The sequence below is a fragment of the Amblyomma mixtum genome, chromosome 9 (genome assembly GCF_055824585.1).
Source record: "Amblyomma mixtum isolate Tamu chromosome 9, ASM5582458v1, whole genome shotgun sequence".
Classification (NCBI taxonomy): domain Eukaryota; kingdom Metazoa; phylum Arthropoda; class Arachnida; order Ixodida; family Ixodidae; genus Amblyomma; species Amblyomma mixtum.
In genome coordinates, this window is record NC_143020.1 from 24,648,268 (window position 1) to 24,670,098 (window position 21,831).

The 21,831-nt window shown below is 44.2% G+C and overlaps 1 protein-coding gene across 2 annotated transcripts in view; it reads left to right on the forward strand.

Annotated features, from left to right (window-relative positions):
• The window catches only part of LOC149328536 (receptor-type tyrosine-protein phosphatase H-like), a 146,290-nt gene that overhangs the window by 33,311 nt on the left and 91,148 nt on the right, over window positions 1–21,831 (forward strand). For both annotated transcript variants that reach the window (XR_016285853.1, XM_089562174.1), the window contains exons 2-6: window positions 5,054–5,384; window positions 9,051–9,371; window positions 10,495–10,836; window positions 11,647–11,979; window positions 14,358–14,684. Coding sequence is in view for 1 of the 2 variants with exons in the window: in XM_089562174.1 (XP_089418300.1) it covers window positions 5,054–5,384; window positions 9,051–9,371; window positions 10,495–10,836; window positions 11,647–11,979; window positions 14,358–14,684 (1,654 nt within the window). In the remaining variant the exon portion in view is untranslated. The remainder of the gene's footprint in view (window positions 1–5,053; window positions 5,385–9,050; window positions 9,372–10,494; window positions 10,837–11,646; window positions 11,980–14,357; window positions 14,685–21,831) is intronic.

Sequence of the window (21,831 nt, forward strand, 5' to 3'; positions counted from 1 at the left end):
CTACTCAAGGTCGTTTGGTAGCCGCACCACCACGAACATACGCGACGAGCCGAGCTGGGCACCAGTAGCGTTGCTTTCGCGACAAAAGTATTTATGGCACAGAGAAAGAGTTGCAAAACTAAGGGTTGACTCTATTGCGAATACGCATGTTATTCGTAATTTGAAATAACTAAGCGGACCGCGCGGTTCTGAACCGATTCCAAAGTGTTGATTAGAGACATTTGATTAGAATCCTAAAAGAGCATGCGGATTCTAGTTTAGGTCTTATTAACGTCCTGTACAAATAAAGTTTAACGGAACTGTTTGCAGCTGTGATATGGCGGCGTATGAAGCCGAGTGTGCGGTTAGCCTTTTGTTAGATACATAGATCACGTGCATTTTCCAGGAGAGATTGTGTGTTATTTGAGCATCGAGATATTTGTGCGATGAAACAGGCGACAAAGGAGTGTAATTAAGAAGATAGCGAGTGGTTCTATCATGAGTTCCGCTGAAAATACGCATGTATTTGCACTTAGTACATTTGCACGTCTGGAAATATGCCTCATCACAGGGATTAGTAATTATACGGTATAGGACACGATCGTCTGCGAAAGGTCAATGTGGAAAGAAATATTGCTAAATATTTCACTTGTATATATAAGAACAAGAGTGGACCAACAAAAATTTATACAGCAGCTAATGCAATCAGGGTGGTAATGAGAAAGAGAGTAGTGCACAGCATTTGGACGCTCGGCAGAACAGAAAGAGGAAGTAATGAAAGCATATGGAGCACCCTGGCCAATCCCCCGCCGTGGATATGTGCCATTAAGACTGGGGACATCATCATCATCATCATTTGGAGCAATGGAAAGTGAGAAAGCAGCTGGTGAGGATCAGGTAACAGCGGGCCTATTGAAGGAGGCAGGGAGATGGCGCTAGAAAAACTAGCCACTCTATATATGCAATGCTTCACGACCTCGAGCGTACCAGAAGCTTAAATGGACGCTGACATAACACTAATCTGTAAGAAAAGAGACTTCAAGGACTTGAAGAATTAGACCGACCAGCTTACAGTCCGCTGCCTTCAGGATATTCACTAAGGAAATCGCTAATGTAATCAGGACCACCATAGATCAATTAACCAAATAACCAGGCAGCCTTTCGTAAAGGCTACAATGGAATAGATCATACGGACACTATCAATCACGTGATAGAGGAATGCGCAGAATATAACCAGCCATTATATAGGGCCTTTAATAGATTACGAGCAAGTATTTTGCCCACGAGAATGAAATAACTAGCACAAAGAGAATGGGACGGGGAGATTTTGCCATTTACTCTCAGGTTATAGATGACCGTTTACCAATATCCATCAAGAGAAAAGTATGTGGCGGCACCCTTATCCTTCCGCTACTGATTACTGGGGCAGAAATATGGAGGCTAGCGAAAAGGGTACAGCTTAAACTGAGGGCAACTCAGCGAGCTATGGAAAGGAAAATGGTTGGGGAAACGCTAACAGGCAGGAAGATAGCAACGTGGCTGCGGGAAGAACGCATGTTAATGACATCCTACTAGAAATCAAGAAGAAATGGGCTTGAAAAGGGCGCACATTACAAAGGCAAGATAACAGATCAGCGTTAAGTCGGTACATGTACCACTGGTAATTGTAAAAGAATTTTTAAATCTGGTGATGCAGTAAAATTCTTCTGGCATACAATGGTATGGCGCTGATTTAGATATCATTCTGCTTATAGCTTTCATTATCTTCTAGCTTCACCTTAATTGTTAGGATACCAGCCACTTTGCTTGTTTTCCTTGGCTAGCGTGATTTCAATATTATCGGAAAGCATTAATCGTGTCGCCTGTGTTACACCCAGAGAGTGCACGTAGCTCGTTGCATTCCACAATCTGATAAAGACACCTGTCGACCGCGGTGCGAAAGAGGCCCGTTACGGCAAGCTACGGGGTCTGATTTACCGGATTATGATAAATATAAAGGTACGAAAAATAAAATGATATAATGGGTAAGATAAGCAGCTTAGCACATCGGAAACTATGTGGAATCAATTCCTTGAAAGCTTCACTCAAATCACGATTCATCTTATTTATTTCCGTCGTAATAGGAAGAGGAAAATTAACTCATATTTTCAGTTAACCAAATTTTGAACACTGCGCAAGGAAATCGCACTGCAGTATTTAAAATAGTTGGACACACATTATATGGCCTGGATGGCCCGCCATTTTGTGCACGGGGTTCATTTGAACAGTTATAGTGGCTCTAAGCAGGTCGGATGTGTGATGACATCTGGAGAATCATCCTAAAAAACAATTGAGCAAATTACTTGCTGACGTATTGATCCTGCGGACGCACTTTTGGGGAACTCATCTCCTATACCCTCCTATACCCCGGCTGGTCCCAACTCCTAATGTTTCTCTTAATATATGTTAATATAATCTTAGTATACACCCTTGAATTTTAGATTTCGGGCCATGCGTGATGGATTTGTTTACAAATGTTCGTGTTCGAAAGCATTAAAAATACGTGACACGCACAAACGGTGCGAGGAAGAGCATGGTGAATGTACTCTGCGGTTTATCAGTATTTTTAGTTGATCAGTTTTCCTCAAGGGTTGCCGGTTCGATGGCTGTCTTAAAATGGTCCCGGCTTATATGAGTGATCACACTTGAGGGAGGACTGATCCAGTCCTGCACTGGTTCGAAAAAAAAAAGTGAACTCAGTGAAGGGGGGTCTTGCTGCAAGCTGGATGTGGATAAACGGCCTTATGGGACTTGTGGTGGCCGAAAAACGGTGCACAGGCTGGATAGGCGACTTATAAGAGAAAGACTGATATACTTTGTGATACAAGGATAGTCGCGCAGCCTTACGGCTTTGCCGGAGGTTAGATAGGCCTGATTAATTTTAAGCTACGTAAAACTGGCATAGTACAAGTAATTAGAGTAGGTGAATCGAGCTGTGTTGTTTTCACGAAGTTTTATAGATTTAGATGGATTAAGCTATAATTTACCAGTTGCAGCAGCGAAGTGTAAAGTACGAAGAAGGTAGTCAAGAGCTTTGCTACCGTTGTTAACTACCCGCATTAAGCTGACAGACCAGTTTAGGATCTCTGATATGTTAACACCAAGACAATTAATATAGTTTTAGGATCAGACAGTAGAGCCCTCCAGAAGGTAATTTTCATTCTGGTAACTTTGTCGTCAGTGGAAGGAAAAAGGCGTAGTTTTTCAACTGTAAAGACCATCAACCATTTGCGACATCGCTCATCTAGCTTTCGCACATCAGACTGAACAATATTATTATCCGCAGCGCTATTAATAGACAGCTAAATGAAGCAATCATTGGCGAATAGGCGAATGTTTGATCAGATATTATAGGGTAACTGGTTGATGTGCTGGTTAGGGTGAAACTATTACTCAGTGCTCAGCGAGGTAACGAGGAAATGCAGAAAACTTGAGAAAATAAATGGCAAATAAAAAGGATGGGAAAATAGAGCAATGTTTTCGCGCAAGAAAGGCCTACACTGCGATACCTTCCTCTTATTTGAGAAGAGGAGGTGGGAGAGCGACCCAGTTCACCAGTACGATTGACCTGTGAATACAGTGTCATTGGCGCGCTCACGCGAGTTTTAAAAATGGTACAAATAATTTTGCAGATGCTGTTCACTTCAACAATAAAAGCTGTCAAACCCTTTCATGGATCATTCTAACGTCTCAAACAAACACTGACCAGGACAAGCAGCTGTTTAACCATAAGCTCTTAATCATATACCTGCAAGAGAGCTATCAACGCTTTAGCGCGGATGGAATGAGCATGCTATATTTCATGACCACTCTTAATAGGAAAGCAGAGGTTTCACTTTATGTGAATTGCAAAATCAAAGTGTTGAACGCTATTTTAAACGCATCATTATTTAAGAAAAGACACAGTAATACATGCGCACTAATTTCAATACAAAAAAAATTGGCAGTGGCTTAGATCTGCAATGCCAGGATACACGTAGCGTAAGCGGCTAACTGCCGAGCGACCAACTCGGGGTCTGAAGAATTGAGGTTTTCCAGACTTCTCCGCCAACTAGCAGCGACCCGACTCTTTTTAACCTCCATGTAGAGCGCACTACATCAACCGCATGTCCCGCGCATTATATACGCACGGTGCGCCCTTATCGCGCATGCGCAGTAGCGCGCGGCAGTCGTAAACACAGCGGCGGGCGCACGCGGCTCCGGCGCGTCTGCCGATACTGTGACGTCACGCCTATGGAATGCGTAGACCGGTGGAGCGTGGGCGAGGAGCGCGCGCGCCGGCGGCGGCGACGCAGATGCGCCTCTCGTGACGTCACGCGGCTTGCCTCGCATGCGCAGTATGGTCGGCACAGAGGGCACGCGAAGCTCGTTCCAACCCGCGTATTGTAGCTTACGCTACAAAACGATTCTTATCACTGCATTCCTTTGCGCATTACGGCAGAGAGTGAGTACTTCCCAGTACACATGACTGCTCTTACTATCTTCGTGCTGGAATTAAGGAAGAATGCACTAATGAGCCCGCTATATAGCGAACTTCTGCGTTGCGCTCTGACGCCTCAATTCAATTTTAACGCAATAGCATTGAGGAGCCTCTGCTCACCAAAACCGGCGTCGTCGTCGTCTTCAGCGTCCGTTGTCGGCATGAGCGAAAAAGAGACGCAAATTCCCAAGTGGGCCACCTGCCACTGGATTCAGAACAAAGTGGCTACTTTGGCAGGTGGCAATTACATTATTGATTGGTTGTGAATGGTTGCTCTGGAAGAGGAACCTGGGACTCACAAAACCCACCGGTGGTAGCACCTGCCATCGCAGTGCAGCAGCCCATCGCTTCACAACTGCAACACTGCACCAGATGGAGTATTGAGGGCTCCCAGGGATCTGTGAATGTAAGGCAGAGAATGACCAGTTGCGAATATAGGGGGATTATCCGAATAGCGCTATTGCGTATTACTCGTATTATCGCTTAAAACGCTGTCGCGTATTAAAAGTATTGCAAGCTCGAATATTTATGCTTTGTTCGTACTCCCTTTTGCAGCACGCACAGCCGTCCCCCTCTTGTCCGGATGTTCCAGAGCTCCAGCTAACAAGAAATGACACCAAGTTGATCGCAGTGGCGGTGGATCCCCTGAACTCTACTCAAACGAACGAAAGCATCTGCATCTGCTCTCCTGTCTATAACGACGAAATCGTGTCAAGTGTCAATTCGACCTGCTCAAACAATTCCTTCAGTGAAGCCAACTGTGCGACACTACCTGTTGGGACGAAAAATGCGACCGAGATCGAACTTGACACTGCGGTGCTCTCTGGCAATGCGTCCGTGTGCCTGCTTTTCGGATCCTGCGAAATGGATTGCACACTTTTCGATGGTGAGTGAATTATTTTTCAATATATCGCTAGCTTATTACATACTGTGGTGGCTTTTCCACGACCACATACCTGAGGTATATAGAGGGGTTACGGTTCGGGCTAGTGGGTAATTTACATGTGGTTCCATAGCGCAGAACAAGGAAAGGCACAACACGAGGTTTAGCGCTCGTGTTTGGCCCATTCCTCGTTGTGCGCTACGGAACCTCATGAGGTAGATAGGTTTACCACAACAATAGTTCGGAACGCTCTTGAAAGAAGTGCTATATTAGAGGAGCGTGACGTGAATGCACTATTATTAAAATTTGTTATTTCATTTCAAATAATTCATTGTTTTTTGATACTTACTATTTGTCGTGTAACCCAAAGTGTCGCTACTAACGAGGGTTGACACTTAAGATACTGCAAAGTAGGCTTATATAATTGTTCACAATAGCAAAGCAGAATGTCATCCCACTCCCTCTTTCTACTAACACGTGCCTCTTCAAAGCAGCGGCTGCCATACCCGTGAGCCGTACGAAAAAAGGGCATAAACGCTAGAGTGGAGCCAATGCTTCCACATACATCCCGCCAGTCGAGTTGTTTCAATGTGGTCAAAAAATTTATTATTTTCAACACTAAATGTAGTAAGAAGTTTGTGCATAAAAGTTTTATAATTAAAGTTCACTGACAAATATGGGTGAAATCATCTTCACGAAGGTAACACTTTCAGGAAATTGTCAAAATAAATACCTGCCACGATAGACAAAGAAGAACCAATCAATGATTAGAGGAGCAGCAAGGCATTAAAACATCGGCCAAATAGGTAAATAAAATTAGATTGCAAGAGTATAACACGAACGACATGGATATGTCGAGTTCATAAAGATATCCAAATATAATGCAAACAAATAAACAGAATGCGAATTTCATTCCCAATAATTTTTTTTGCGCGTGGTTTTGTTCATTCCACGAAATCGCTGAATATTTGAAGCTGAGATGTTAAGTTCTTGTTGTATATTAAAAGCTCACGTTTTACACGTTATGTTCGTTGTGCGCCATTGGTTGTGTAGAAAATCCAGGAAAGAATGAAATTAGTGAGTTAATTTCTAGGTAGCTGGAATGCCAAAATTTTCTTTCAGCGTGCAGAAGATGCATTACAAAATGGTTGATAAACAGATGCATATATTGCGAATTTTCTTTTCGTTCGTCCTTTAGTTTCCGAGCTGTTCTTATTTTTGTTTCCAACAAAGAAATTTTAAAAAATGCTTCCGATTTAGAAGAATGCCGTGACCATTACTACGAGGATCACGGTCAGAAAAGCAACTTTCATTGCAATGAATTCTATGTGGTTGCCACTTGACTAATGACATTTTAAACTGAGGCACGGCTACAGGTTGCAGGTTAGCGGTTATTCTGTAAAAGAGATTTCATTATGAATGAATGAATTATTCAAACATTATTTAATCAAAGAACAACCACAGACTCTTGGAACTGGTACAGTACAGACAAAAAAAAAACAACATACATCATCACAGAGAGAAAATTAATCAGAGCAGCAAAGAATGAAGCTGTCAAGAAGATTAAAAAGCATCGTGGGTAACCAACAAGCATGTGCGTCGAGAAAGAAGAGACGGAAGCAAACAGAAAGCATAATTAAAAAACGGAGTGTACGAGATCCCGGAACCTGAGTGTAGTGTAATTCAGGTTGCAAGTAAGGGGAACAGCGAAAGAAAAAGCAAAACACAAGCACATCGATTTTGTACATTCATTAGAGGGGCTAAAGAGCCATGCTTTTCAGTTCTGTCGAAATGAAGAATAAATTGCTTGTGAAATATGTCTACATGTTCGGAGGAAGTATTAAATGAAGGCTGTAATCAGTCAACAGGATAGCGGCGACTGTGCTAGGAATCAGTTATGAAAGTGCGATTAGGGTGCACACTTCGATTCGCTATGCAAATGTTACGAAGCCTCAGCTGCTCATCACAAAAAAAAATACCATAATATGTTTGCAAATGGAGGGAACAATTGTCTGACCTCTCGGTACCATAGAGTGGGATGACTTGCCAGCAAAAATATGTCACCCCTTGTGGCGGCTTTTGCGTGAAGGAAATGGTGCTTGCAAATAGACAAGAAATTATTCTGAACACTTTTGGTGCGCTCACCCTGAACACAATTGTTCCAGTCCAAACAGTTGATCCGTAGTCGACAAGAGGAGTGAACAAAGATGTAGAATTTCATGAACGGAAGAAAACCTCCGAACGCTCTTGAAAATTTGAAGGCTGTGCCAAGCCACCGAGGAGCGTGCCGAGTAATCTGCTAGACCGGAAGTGAAAGCATCAGGGACGAATAAAAAAGCGCCTTCAAACGGCAGGTTTCCGCCGCCCTCAGCAGTTGCTCACTTTTTCGACTGTAGGAGACCACTCAGGTTCTCGCCGCATTCAGAATTAGATTGCTATTGCATCACGAGCGATAGATTGCTAATACGCCTCACTACACAGCGTTGCTGACCGTCGCATTGCACATTTCATCAGTTATTTTATGTCATCGGCATATAACAAACTTGAGGAGTTCTGTGTGATAGTAATGACATCGTTTGTAAAAGAAACAAAAAAGAACGAGACCCAACACAGAGCCCTGATTTTTTTTTTTATTGGGGGGGGGGGGGGGTGTTAACGTCTCAAAGCGACTCAGTCTATGAGGGACGCTGTAGTGAAGGGCTTCGGAAATTTCGACCACCTGGGCTTCTTTAACGTGCACTGACATCGCACAGTACACGGGCCTCTAGAATTTCGCCTTCATCGAAATTCAGCCGCCATGGCCGGGATCGAACCCGCGTCTTTCGGGCCAGCAGCAGAGCGCCGTAACCACTGAGCCACCGCGGCAGGGCAACACAGAGCTTTGGGGCAAACTGGTGATTGTTATACGCCTGAATGATGCCTGTCCATAATACTGACTTAGCAGTGTCAGTCCCTGAGATAGTTTCTAATGAGAGCCTAATTCGAAGCTTCGATATATCTGACACAAGAAGCTTCACAATCAACAACGAGTGGCTCCTTGCACCGAAGGCCTTATTCTTCTCACAATAAACAGCCTCAAGCTGTTGATATTTGCAAGGCATCTTGCGCGCTGAAGCATCATAGGTTACTTGTAGTTGAGCGAGCACGAAAAAATCGGTGTTGATTATTAAAGGGTAGATTTTTAACAGAGAAAGGCGCAATCGCGTGAAGTACAAACTTCAAGATTTTCGAGGCGAAGCAAACAAGAGAGATTAGAGTGTACTAAAACATGAATCACACAAGATATTTCCCGGTCACGAAAAACGTGTAGGGCCACACAGTTGTTAGATACTGAATTCAGAGCAACGTAAATATATATACATACGTTTCCAGTGTGGCAGCGGGACTTCTGTCCGGCGCACAGGCGAGTGAGAGTTTACCCTGTTAACGCTCTCCTGAACGATGCCCTCGTCATGTAGCGTATAGTTGCAGTTCACATTATCGTATTAATGTATTTAGCACTCTCTAAACTTCAGTTACCTCCGAGGCTGTAAATACATGTTAGTAATGTTGCAATGTTTGAAAGTGTGAAATGTTACCGGATATAAAGAATAACAATTAGGTTGATGGTACCTGAACAGTTCTTTGATCGCCGAACGTTCTTCACTATATTACTCGATTTTCCTGCAGCCTTCCGGGACACTGCAGTGACCATCAGTCCACTGAATGCGACGTTTGAGAGCTCCTCTGTGGTTTCGTTAACGTGGACAGCGTCCAGGGAGCGAGGAGCTCCCTTAACGGACTTCGAAGTCACCTGGTGCACTGAAGACAACAACTGCTCGGTAGAAACGACTTGCCTGGAAAACTCGAATCTGACAAAAAATCGGGGCGTGTCAGAATCTAGTGTACGCATTCCAGCTCTCAGTCCAGCTGTAAGCTTGCGGATACGAGTGGCGCCGATTGGTGTTCCCGGCAATTCTTCACAGGACTGCTTCGAAACTCCAGCTGAAGGTATCTGTCCGCTGACATCACTCTGAGGAAATGCGGAATTCGCCTTTCGTTGTATTTATATTATTCTAAGTGTACTTTCGTACAGTGGCTGATGTTATCTGAGCGGTGTTGGGATTTTCAAGGTGCTTAGAGTTCTATGCCAAATGATATTTGAGTGGATTAAGGTCTTGTTAAACCGAACATCTGTCTATAATGATCCGGCGTTAGAGGTTAGAGTGAAAAAATAAAATGATGCATGTAAGCGAGTAGGTACGAAGAAAAACTGGTTTCAGTCTGATGCTAAGATGTAGGACGGAACTTAATTGGCAGACATTATATGCTAATATCATGCAAGAACGAGAAAAAGCTACCAAACTCAGTTTCCGACGAGATGGAGTAGTCCCCATTATTTACAGTTCTTTCTTGGAGGTACGCAGCGAACTCAAAGGAGCATCATATAACTTAATGGAAATGAACTAAACGTATATAAAACTTGCGAGTATGAATTTTGTGATTCGCTGATATTATTTGGTAGGATCACTATAGAGGTTTCGAAGGCCATTTAGCCAGCCTTTTATAAGCCGAAAACGAAATACTTGCTGGAAAAGTTGTGAAAACTAAGTATAGACATCGGTTTCAAAGGGGTCCATAAAGTTGCTTTCATCTCTTTGTAGTGAACACAAACGGCTGAATCAGCGGGAACAGCCGCATAATCTCACTGCTAACGAGATAGCTACAGAAAAACGCATTGTCTAAGATAAGCGTTCCTTAGACAGTTTTCTTGAGGCTCACACAGTCGTTAAACATTCTGATTAACTTCAGCAACTTGATCTTTCCTGGGCTTCAATCGCTTATCGTAAACCAAAACTCTGCTATAGCGGTCGAAAGCTTGTGTTTCCTTGTTACCGGAAGCGTACCATTCTGAGAAATACTGAATCGCTGGTCGTAAAGGTCGTGGGAAATATCCAGAGTCGCTGATATGCGAGGACTAGAATGTGGGGATGATAGCACGAGAGCCATACTGATAGCCAAAGAAATATGTGGCCGAAGATAAGAAATTAGATGTTGGGAACCTCTTTTAAAAGGCTTGGTTATTTTTTTTTTGTTTACTCCAAACGTGGTTTATCTGCCGTGCCGCTTGCAGAACTTGATCCAATTGCAAAGATCACTGCAGCCATAAACGGACTTGATGGACTCCGGATATCGTGGACGAAGCCGAACGGTTACAGCAACTCAAGTGACCATTATGAACTCCGCTACTGTGTTGGTGAAGAAGAATCGGGATGTCCTCTCGAGCAGCAGCAGCAGCGCTACCTGAACAGTTGCCTAAGTCTTGAAAGTCAGACAGCATTGAAAGAAAGCAGCTACAACGTTTCTTATCTGAAGACGGGCTCTTTTGTAGTAGTGGGAGTGAAGACGACAAGGCGGTATCAAAGCGGGGTCCAGACGAGCTCGCGTGAAACTGTGGACTGTTTCAAGGCATTTGGTAAGTACAAGTTCTCGTGAGCATTCTGAAGTCTGAATGAATACTGAAGTATCAATGCAAAAAAAAACTCTTTATCACAAGCGAAAAGACATGCTCGTTGTTGTCCTGTATGGTCGCACGCACACAGCACCAGCTTGAACTATTTGCAAGAGCACCGGCCTGCTGGAATGTGCTGAGTTATTATAAATCTGAGCCGAGATCCCCTGCACCTTTGCCTCTCACAGGGAAATAGTGTGGAGTGGAGAAAATAAGCAAAAATACAAAATAAACTAAGAAATAAGGCTGCCTTTTAAAAAAATAAAAATAGGCAGATACTGTGCTTGCGCGGACACTTCGATTACGTGGGCAGGGACACAACACGAACAAAAAGCATAATTTTTTTTACTGCCCTATGTTCGTAGTTCCCACTGGTTGCTTCCAGTAATTACCCGCACGGGGAATCTGCTATCGCGTTTACATCATGCGGGCATTTAATAGATTCCTTGACCGAAATGTCAGGCAATAGCTGACGTCATATTCTGAAAACCTGAATTGAAATTTCTAAACAACCGGAGGACGGCCAGTTCGTGGCGTCTTATTGTTAGCTTTGTATTTGAGACTAAAATTACACATCTTCTTTTTCATAACGAAAGTGGAGAGGACCTCTCTTTCCTTTCTGTCCCTCCCTTTGTCCCCCTCCCCTGCCTTTCTGCGCCATTCTCTCTCTCTCTTCATCATCATCATCATTTATTTACTCTTAAGGGCCCTTGCTTCGGGCATTACATGCCCTAAGGCGAGATTACTACTAACTGCTGCGTCCTTTTTGCGCAGCTCCTGGAACCGTCACAAACGTCACAGCGCAAGCCATTGGTAGCCGCAGTGCTAGCCTGGAGTGGGATTTTGAATCAGAGACGGACCAACAGCCGCAACCATCTCAGTACAACGTGTCCTGGTGTGAGGTTAGTGGTGTGACCGAGTGCGGGACCGGTGTGTGCCAAGAAGAGGATATAAAGGCTAACATCACGCCCGGACGAGCTGTCGATATCCCGGATTTGACACCTTGGAGTGTGGTGTCGGTGAATGTGTCTGCTCTGTACTCGAATGGAAGTGAACAAGTTTCGTTTGGTTCACCTGGTTCCACGTGCTTCAAAACACTCGCGGAAGGTAAGCCTAAATGCGGACGAACTGAATTAAATATCCCCTGAAATTTTTTTGTTGATGCTAACGCATTACTTACGCCATGCACAGAATCATTTTTTTCATCATTTACGAAATATAACCGCGGCAATGCACATTACTATAGCAAATCTGCAATGTGTTGTGACGGCTCTTATTTGGCTCCGTCTTCTCCTTCTTGTTTTTGCTGGCTTTGTTGCAAAGCGGATGCCAACAGCACAAACGGTGTCAAACGAGACATATAGCTAGTATCAGGTAACGTTGCAGAAATGTACAGGAAAATAAACATGTGGAGATAAATCTTGTTCCTCAGGGTGAACCTAGAGAACAGTCATGACTTCAAGAGAAGCAGGGTAACATTAAAAGGCAAAAAACGTCGAAGAAACAAGTGAATGGAATAGGATTAGAGCAAGAGAATAAGCATTGAAAAGCAACAGTTTTGAAAGTGTTATTGCCATCTGACCCAGAGGAGCCCTGTTTTGCCCCCCCCCCCCCCCACCCCCCCCCCCCCGCGCATCTCTTGAGAAGCCAGTGGATGAGCGAAGTTAACTGCTTTTTCTTGTTGGTTTGTATAAAGAAAAAATCGGTAACCTTTGCTTTACTGATTACACTTCTTAAAAGTTGCTTGTTCTAAACTTCTTTAAATTACTCATAGAGTCCTTCTCATCCAAAATAAGGCCTTGGGAATTGCTGAAGGTGACTTGCTCATGGAATGCAGGTAGTCTGCAGAAGTTGAACTCTGCATATGAATTTCAGTTTAGGTGAACCGGTGCACTTCCATTTCTTAATAAGTAAATTAATAAATTTATTTATAAATGGTATCAGTTCGTTCTACAACTTACATGAAGTAGGAAATTTATGTACTGCATTTGCCAAAAATATGCGTCACATTGTGTTTGCGCTGCTCGTTCTGCATCGCCAGTGTTCGAAATGTCTTGAAAGCGACACACTTTAACTCACTCATTTGGAGTTTCTGACTTCCTGTGGAGCTACAGGAACTCCACTGCACGAATTATAAGGAGACCCATTGAGCCGCGCTGCACCTGTGACTAAGTATGAAAAAAAAAGGTTTCTGCTGCCAATTTTTTTTTATACTGGTAAGCTTACATTTAGTAACAAATTGGTCTAGTGGCCTGCTTTAGTCCTGGCATTTAACATTAAAAAACTGATATAGGGTGAGACTGTAAGTATGATTTTCAGCTTACTAGCAGCTTGGTAGAAATAAAATTTCAAAACTGGTGACCAATTTCAGCCTGCACGAAAATCGAAATGAAATAAGAACGGCATAACACGCATGTTATACTGGCCTTTCTTTGTTATATTGAAAATAAAAGTTTGTAGTAACTAACTCACAGCAGTGTGGCATTTCATTTATAAGCAGTATGGAAGAAAATAAACATGTACATGTGCTTGTAGGTAACACGGGTTTTATTTTTTATTTTTTGCTCTTAACAGAAAGGAAAGGTTATTTAAAACGGCTGCTGAGTGCCACAGACACTTCACATTAAAACAAGCTATACTACTTAAAAATTACTTTACATTCTCATGCAAGGAATGAAGCTTCGCAGTAGTTTTCTCGCAGTGTTTAAAGGACGGAGGTTAAAATAGAATAGTGGACCATAGGTTGCAGCCAACGAGCGAAATAGAATCATTACTAAGAATGATTACTGGCCTCATTTTTTTTACTTGTAACTAACTTGAATGATGTATCGCCGCCTACCAAAAATATATATCGGTTTTCCACCACTTGAATGATGAAACGAAACTGTCGGCAGAGCTACTACAAACTCTTGAACTTTCCACTCTAGTCGAACGATGTTCACAGTGACAGCAAATCGCAGTGCAATTTCGGATCGCGCTCTTCCTCTGTTAAGCTTCCATCTACAAGGGAATCTAAAAAATGGAACGCCATTTCGTGACATAATTTCTTCCTGAACTTCCAGGCAAGTTTGAGTTTGAAGATTTCCCGTTCTCCGCATTTCTTTTGTGAACTGTCATTACCTTTTCCCCCGTTTTCCTAAAAACTATACTCACGTTAGAGATACTTGCAGCTCGGCTTGTTGGTTCCCTTTCTCGTCCATGTTGCCGTTTTGCGCTCTCATAGCCCTCACGTTAGAGTTTTGGTGACGCTGCGTTCATTTGAATACCCTAATAATTTATGACTACCATTCATCTAGGCACACGGCGAATAAACAGGGAATTGCTATAGCGCAAAACAATGCCCATTAGCACCTGTGCTTTACAGAGTTCTGCGTGTCTGTTCGCTTATAAAAAGGAACATCTTTTAATCTGAAAAGCTATTTAGCGATTTATCTTTCATTTTTCTGAAAAATCAGCTCACGGTACTTTCTCTCTCACGTTTTCAGCTCCGGAAGAAGTTAAAGATCTTCGCGTCGACGGTATTGACGCAGAGGGGGCCACAGTAATGTGGAAGAGACCAGACACTGCAAACGGTCCTTTGGACGGATACATCTTAAGGTGGTGCCGTGTCCACGACTCCCAAGGAACCGACTGTGCAGAAACCGTGGATGCCTCCATCCCAATCAACTCTTCTTCAATTACCGAGTATAGACTGAACGGCCTCAGTCCACGGACAAAGTACAAGATCAGTGTGGTAGCGTTCAACAGAGCTGTCAATGGCTCCGAGATGACAAGTGCCGAAGCTGTCGTATCGGTTGAGACAGACGCTGCAGGTAAGTGAACTAGTTGCTCTATTTGATATTCGAGTGGAATATTCGATAAGACAATAACAAATAATGGAGAATTGGCAACTATTGACAGATCCAGTCAACAACCTCTCTCATTTTTCAGCTAAGTCTCCAATGCTTACAGGAATCCCCGAAGTCGAAGAATGGATATGAATCTCTTATTGGTTTATTAGGGTTTAACGTCCTAAACTGACTCAAACTATGAGGGACGCCGTAGTGATGTGCTCCGGAAATTTCGACCATCTAGGGTTCTTTAACGTGCACTGACATTGCAAAGCACACGAGCCTCTAGAATATCGCCGCCATCGAAATTAGGCCGCCGCGGCCGGGATCGAACCCGCGTCTTTCGGGTCAACAGCTGAGCGCCGTAACCACTGAGCCACCGGGGCGGGGTAAAGAACTGATAGGAATTAGGCTTTGATTACTCATTAGAAACTATCTAACCGTCGCCATTCAGCTACAGAAGAAAGGCCTACAGCTTTCACATAAACTTTATAACTAAACAGTTTGTTCATCCACGAATGATGAACATGCAACCGGCGACTGTCCCGCCCAGCAATGGCGGACTGCTCGGTACAATACGAAAGTTTTTTTTTTTTGAACCCCTCTCAGCGTTAAGAATGAAAACCGATTTTAAGCCTCTTGTAGTTTGTAATAAGGCAGTAATTAGTCATTGGCATCCACCCAAGCGCAGCCATACGGCTACAGAGGAAAGCTATAACGCTTTCTCAGAAACTTCGCAGTTAAGGAAAAATTCTTCCTGGTCCGGGGTTCAAACCCGGCACCACCGCTTCACTGGAGCAGTCGCTCTACCAATTAAGTTAACCGAGAACGGCAACTTTAAGGTAGGGCGACAGCGAATTGATCAATAACTCGAAGTTGGAACAGTGTTGGTCAGATGTTTTAGGGTAATCCCCCAAGGTGGAGCAGATATGTTATAAGGGAGTAATTGCTCATTCACATCCACCCAAACGCAGCCATACGGCTACAAAGGGAAGCTATACAGCTTTCTCAGAAACCTGTAACCTCTAGTTTGTTCACAAACCTGTAGTTTGTAACATTCTCAAGATGATAATATTGCTGTGAATGTATTGTTTCTTGCTGCGAAGCTTGAGGTAAAAAACGCAATACTGCTGACAGACCGAAATAAGAGTATAAGGGCTGATGATTTTCTTCCACCGCCTTGCAATATTTTTCTGCTATTTTGGCTCCTAAGGGCTGCACATTCGTCAATAAGAAGAGGTACAAGGAGCGGAGACGGTCACCATACATCCGGCTTTAACGCCTTTTCCTTTGTGCGAGCGCCTGTTCGGCAATCTATGCGATACATTTCCGGCTTTCTGGTGTAATGCGGCCAGCAGAAAAGCGAACAGTGCAGTTATTTTCCTGATTTGACGAAAGTGTCGGTGATAACGGTTTCCACATCCTGCGCTATATTCTTTTTGTCTGCTGCCGGATGTTCACATGAGCTGCTATCAGCGGTCCACAGCGGCGCGAAGGATTAATCACAGTTTCATAATACCCTTACATCGGGTCTATGACACAAACTGCATGAGACGTGTGCTTGATATGAGCGCTAACGTCATTGTATACCCTGGGTGAAATCGCACTATTTTTCAATGCTGCACTCCTCAAAAACAACCTACATTTGTGGCCGCAGACCCCGCAACAAAAATATTCAACAGCGAAAAAAACACAGACGGGACTCATTAAACGAGAACACAGAACGAGCGCTGTTGTGTGTTCTCGTTGTATGTGTCCCGTCAGTGTTTTTTGCGCTGTTATTTGAAGTTTAATAACCAGGAAGCCCAAGGTGCTGTGCTAACAAAAATCTGCAGGGTGGTGGTTAGTGTTGAACTTTGCGAGGTATATTTGGTAAATACACGTAGTACATACTTGCTGCGCTGTACGCAGGGCGTTAACTTTCGCAGCTTTTTATTTAAAAACGGAGAGGAATAATTCGGTACATTCAGTTTGGCTGGATTGTACAGTAAGGAGGGCAAATTGTAGCTCATATTTATTATTGATTAATCTCTCAATTAGCTCCAATTTACTAAGAGACTGTTGATTTTTGATGAGAAGGATATATTCAACATCGAACCTGAGCCCTGTTTTTAGCGTTTATTAATCAGCAATGGGGTTCCAAATACCGGAAATTGAAATATTCGTTTGAAAGCTTGTTGAGTCGGCTTTCTCGAATCGTATATACAGGGTCTGTTCTGAAAGTAGTAGGACTGGTTTTTTCCTGGGCGAATGGGCGGACGAGAGGTTGTCTGCGCATGCAGGATCGTTGAAGGGAATGCTGGGGAAAATCGGCAGTCGGCTCTCGGCCGTTGAAGAGAGGAGGTCGCTTGTACTGTGAACCCCTGTCGAAACGTCTCGTCACGCAGAATCGTTGAGCGTTTCCTGGATCAGCGATAAGCGATCAAATTTTGAGTAAATCTTCGTAAAACGGGCAAAGGGGCTCACAACATGATTAAGGAGGCCTACGGTGACGCTTCCATGGCTAGATCAGGGGTTTTTGAGTGGCACAAGCTTTTCCGAGAAGGTAAGAAAAGAGTGGAGGAAGACGACTGCTCCAGACGCCCTTCGACCAGCAAGACCAACGAAAATGTGTAGCGAGTGAAACATTTACTTAACAGTGAACGTAGAGTGAGTATCAGAATTATGGCTGATAACTTGAGCATTCCTCAAACCCAAATTTTTGAGATCGTGACAGAAACCTTATCCATGAGGAGAGCGTGCGCGAAGTTGATGCCGGGAGTGTTGTCAGAGGACGAAAAGGCCAACCGGTAGGATCTTCGTCATCATGTGATTGAGGACCCCGATTTTTTGCCTAGCACAATGCGGCAACGCTGCCTTAGCCCCCCTAAAGCGTCGACTTGACCCCGCCAGACTTTTTTCTATTCCCGAGAATAAAATCGACGCTCGAGGGGAAACACCACGGATCGGTAGAGGTGGTTCAACAGGCCGTGACGAGGGAGCTAAACAGCATTCCGGTCCAGGCGTTCCTGGAGGCGCACGAAAACTGTAAAACTCATTGGCAGCAGCGTGTAGGTGCGGAAGGGGTCTACCTTGAAAAATTGTAATCGTTTGTACTATTCTCCTGAATAATATTTTTTTTTAATGAGTCCTACTACTTTCTGAACAGACCATGTATATACAGGGTGTCCCAGCTAACTTGGACCAAGGTTTATAAAAAAACTATGCATTCCTCAGAACTGAAATCACGTGGATGTTGTTGAGGTTTATCTAAAGTTACAGTACCATTTTTTCGCTCCTCCTATTTGAATATTTAGTCGAGATAAATAAATGAACTTTTTAAATATAGCTTCAAACGTTCAGGCGTCAATAGGAAAGTTGTGGAGCTCCACAAATATCGTCCAACCCAGGCACTTCCAACGAGATATACTTAGCGTGGCCGTTTTTAATCAGGAAAAACGAAAGCCCGCGGAGTTTCAAAAATACCACGTGACAGCGCGCTCCATGCGCCCGGATGCGCCGCGATTACAGCACTCTCACCCGTGCTTCGTAAGAAACAGCACCCGCTTCGGGCCTTTCGTGCTGCCCAAGACAGGGCTTCGCGATGCGCTTGGTTACAAGATAAGCGCCAGTGGGTACGGGCGGCAATGAAAAGAAAGCGCGGCTCCCGTTTCTGCGGCAATAACTGCACACTCACGTTAGCAGACTGCAGGCGAAGGAACGATGACAATCTCATGAGTGTGAATTTGGGAGCAAGATCCCAACAAGCAAAGACGCATATAACAAGCCTGATAACGTCGTGTGAATTACGCTGAATAACAGGAGCCGCGCTTTCTTTCCATTGCCGCCCGTGCCCACTGGCGCTTATCTTGGAACCAAGCACATCGCGAAGCCCTGTCTTGGGCAGCACGAAAGGCCCGAAGCAGGCGATGTTTCTTACGAAGCACGGGTGAGAGCGCTGTAATCGCGGCGCATCCGGGCGCATGCAGCGCGCTGTCACGTGGTATTTTTTAAACTCCGCGGGCTTTCGTTTTTCCTGAATGAAAACGGCCGCGCTAGGTCTATAGCGTTGGAAGTGCCTGGGTTGGACGATATTTGTGGAGCTTCACAACTTTTTTATTGACGCCTGAACATTTCAAGCTATATTTAAAAAGTTCATTTATTTATCTCGACTAATTATTCAAATAGGAGGAGCGAAAAAATGGTACTGTAACTTTAGATAAACCTCAACAACATCCACGCGATTTCAGTTCTGAAGAGCGCTTAGTTTTTTTTATAAATCTTGGTCCAAGTTAGCTGGGACACCCTGTATATATATATATATATATATATATATATATATATATATATATATAGCACAATAAGGTAAACGTACTTGGTTGCTAGTTTAAAATAAGATGCGAAATTGAGAAACGCTTCGTTTATTGGGAGTCGACGTTTCGGACAGAGCCTGTCCTTTTTCAAGACTGAGGTTACATGGTTCTTGCTTCTCTTCTTAAAGGGTCTTCATCTGTACAGGTGTTCGACACCTGAGCCAAAACAAGCCGACGCTGCAGAAGGAAGAACGGCTCAGGGAAGAGAGAAAAAAAGAAAAAATTAACAAAAAATACACAAACGGGACAGGGGGTGGGGAGGGTAAATGTCGTCGTCCGCCACCCACGTATGCGGTCGCGGGGAGAAAAGAAAAAAGGAAAAAAGGGGAGGGAAAAAAAAAGGAAGAGCGGGAGGGGAATATGGACAGAGAACTGAGTCCTAACACAGCGGACAGCTAGCAAAGTGTATAGAGACAAACAGTGGCCGACGCACAGCATAGATTTGAGATGCACTCAAATGTTGTCCACTTAAACGAGTAAACAAGATACAATGGAGCAAAAGGGCGGGAAAAAAAAAAAGAAAGACTTCCACCATGTGCAACTTCTTTGGCAGGATGAGTCAAGGCGGGCAGAGTGGAATTTAACGAGACACACGTGGAGTGTACCTGCACACACCCACACAGGCAACAAAAAAAGGAAAAGAAAAGGCCGGAAACGGAGGCGACTTTGGGGAAGAATCGTCGCGTGGGGCCACTATGAATGGCGGGGGTGCTTAAGTTCTTTGACGGCGCCGCTCTCAAGATAGTCGAACGGGGGAAGGTAAGAACGCTGTGGGCGATGAGGCCATCGGTGTAAGCGTATGGGAGAAAGCTTGCGAGGCCTGTCAGGCCGGAACTCCAAGGTCAGTATTGGATTTGAGGGGGCGTATTGAAGACAAAGCGCCCAGGTTCTCATTAATGCCTCGAGGCGCTCGCTTTGTTCGAGAATGTTCTCGAACATTCTCGAACAAAGCGAGCGCCTCGCAAAAATTTTCACTACTCCCCCTCACGTAGTCTACAGACGACCGAAAAACATTCAAAACATTCTCGTACACTCAAAAACACATAACCACCTTGGGTTGGGTTGCCGACCCTGCGCCAAAAGTAGATGCCACGTCTGCAAACATATGCAAACAACCAGCTGTGCGATAAGCACAGCCTCAGGCTTTAAATGGAAAATCAATGGCGACTTTAATTGTGACTCCTCCAACGTTATCTACCTCCTAGAATGTGGTGTGTGCAGTATGCAGTACATTGGGCAGACGGTTAACCCTCTACGATTTCGCTTTAATAACCACCGCGCTCATGCCCTATCTCTACCTAACCTCCCCTTGTCAAAACACATTAATGACAAAAAACACCCATTTGAAGCACTTAAATTAACAGTCTTACAGGGTGGGTTCAACAACACCCGGGAACGGGAGCAACGCGAGTCGTACTTTATTTATAAGTTTGGAACAATTGCCCAAGGCATTAATGAGAACCTGGGCGCTTTGTCTTCAATACGCCCCCTCTAATCCAATACTGACCTTGGAGTTCCGGCCTGACAGGCCTCGCAAGCTTTCTCCCATACGCTTACATCGATGGCCTCATCGCCCACAGCGTTCTTACCTTCCCCCGTTCGACCATCTTGACGAGAGCGGCGCCGTCAAAGAACTTAAGCACCCCCGCCATTCATAGTGGCCCCACGCGACGATTCTTCCCCAAAGTCGCCTCCGTTTCCGGCCTTTTCTTTTCCTTTTTTTGTTGCCTGTGTGGGTGTGTGCAGGTACACTCCACGTGTGTCTCGTTAAATTCCACTCTGCCCGCCTTGACTCATCCTGCCAAAGAAGTTGCACATGGTGGAAGTCTTTCTTTCTTTTTTTTTCCCCGCCCTTTTGCTCCATTGTATCTTGTTTACTCGTTTAAGTGGACAACATTCGAGTGCATCTCAAATCTATGCTGTGCGTCGGCCACTGTTTGTCTCTATACACTTTGCTAGCTGTCCGCTGTGTTAGGACTCAGTTCTCTGTCCATATTCCCCTCCCGCTGTTCCTTTTTTTTCCCTCCCCTTTTTTCCTTTTTTCTTTTCTCCCCGCGACCGCATACGTGGGTGGCGGACGACGACATTTACCCTCCCCACCCCCTGTCCCGTTTGTGTATTTTTTGTTAATTTTTTCTTTTTTTTTTCTCTTCCCTGAGCCGTTCTTCCTTCTGCAGCGTCGGCTTGTTTTGGCTCAGGTGTCGAACACCTGTACAGATGAAGACCCTTTAAGAAGAGAAGCAAGAACCATGTAACCTCAGTCTTGAAAAAGGACAGGCTCTGTCCGAAACGTCGACTCCCAATAAACGAAGCGTTTCTCAATTTCGCATCTTATATATATATATATATATATATATATATATATATATATATATATATGACAGAAGCCAACAGCCACAGAAACCAAGGGGCACAGGGGATCTGTAATTAATTTATTTATTTTCTGGTGTTGATCAATTTAGAATATTACTAAATATGTTATCGCTTAAAGCTAATTGATTTAAAAAGCAGAAGAAAAAACAACCACATACCGCCGGTGGGATCCGAGCCCACGACCTCCGAATTACGCGTCCGATGCTCTACCTCTGAGCTACGGCGACGGCTATCAAATGTTCTGCTTTCGGGGGTATTTATGTTTACAAGTAACTTAGCCTTGAGAGTGTTCATCAGCGCCACCCACGTTCTAAGCGGCGGACGTGGAACGTCCTGAGTTACCGCAGGTGTGACGTTGAACGTCATCGAACGGAGAGGGTGGAAGCTGCGTGAGAACCCTCTTA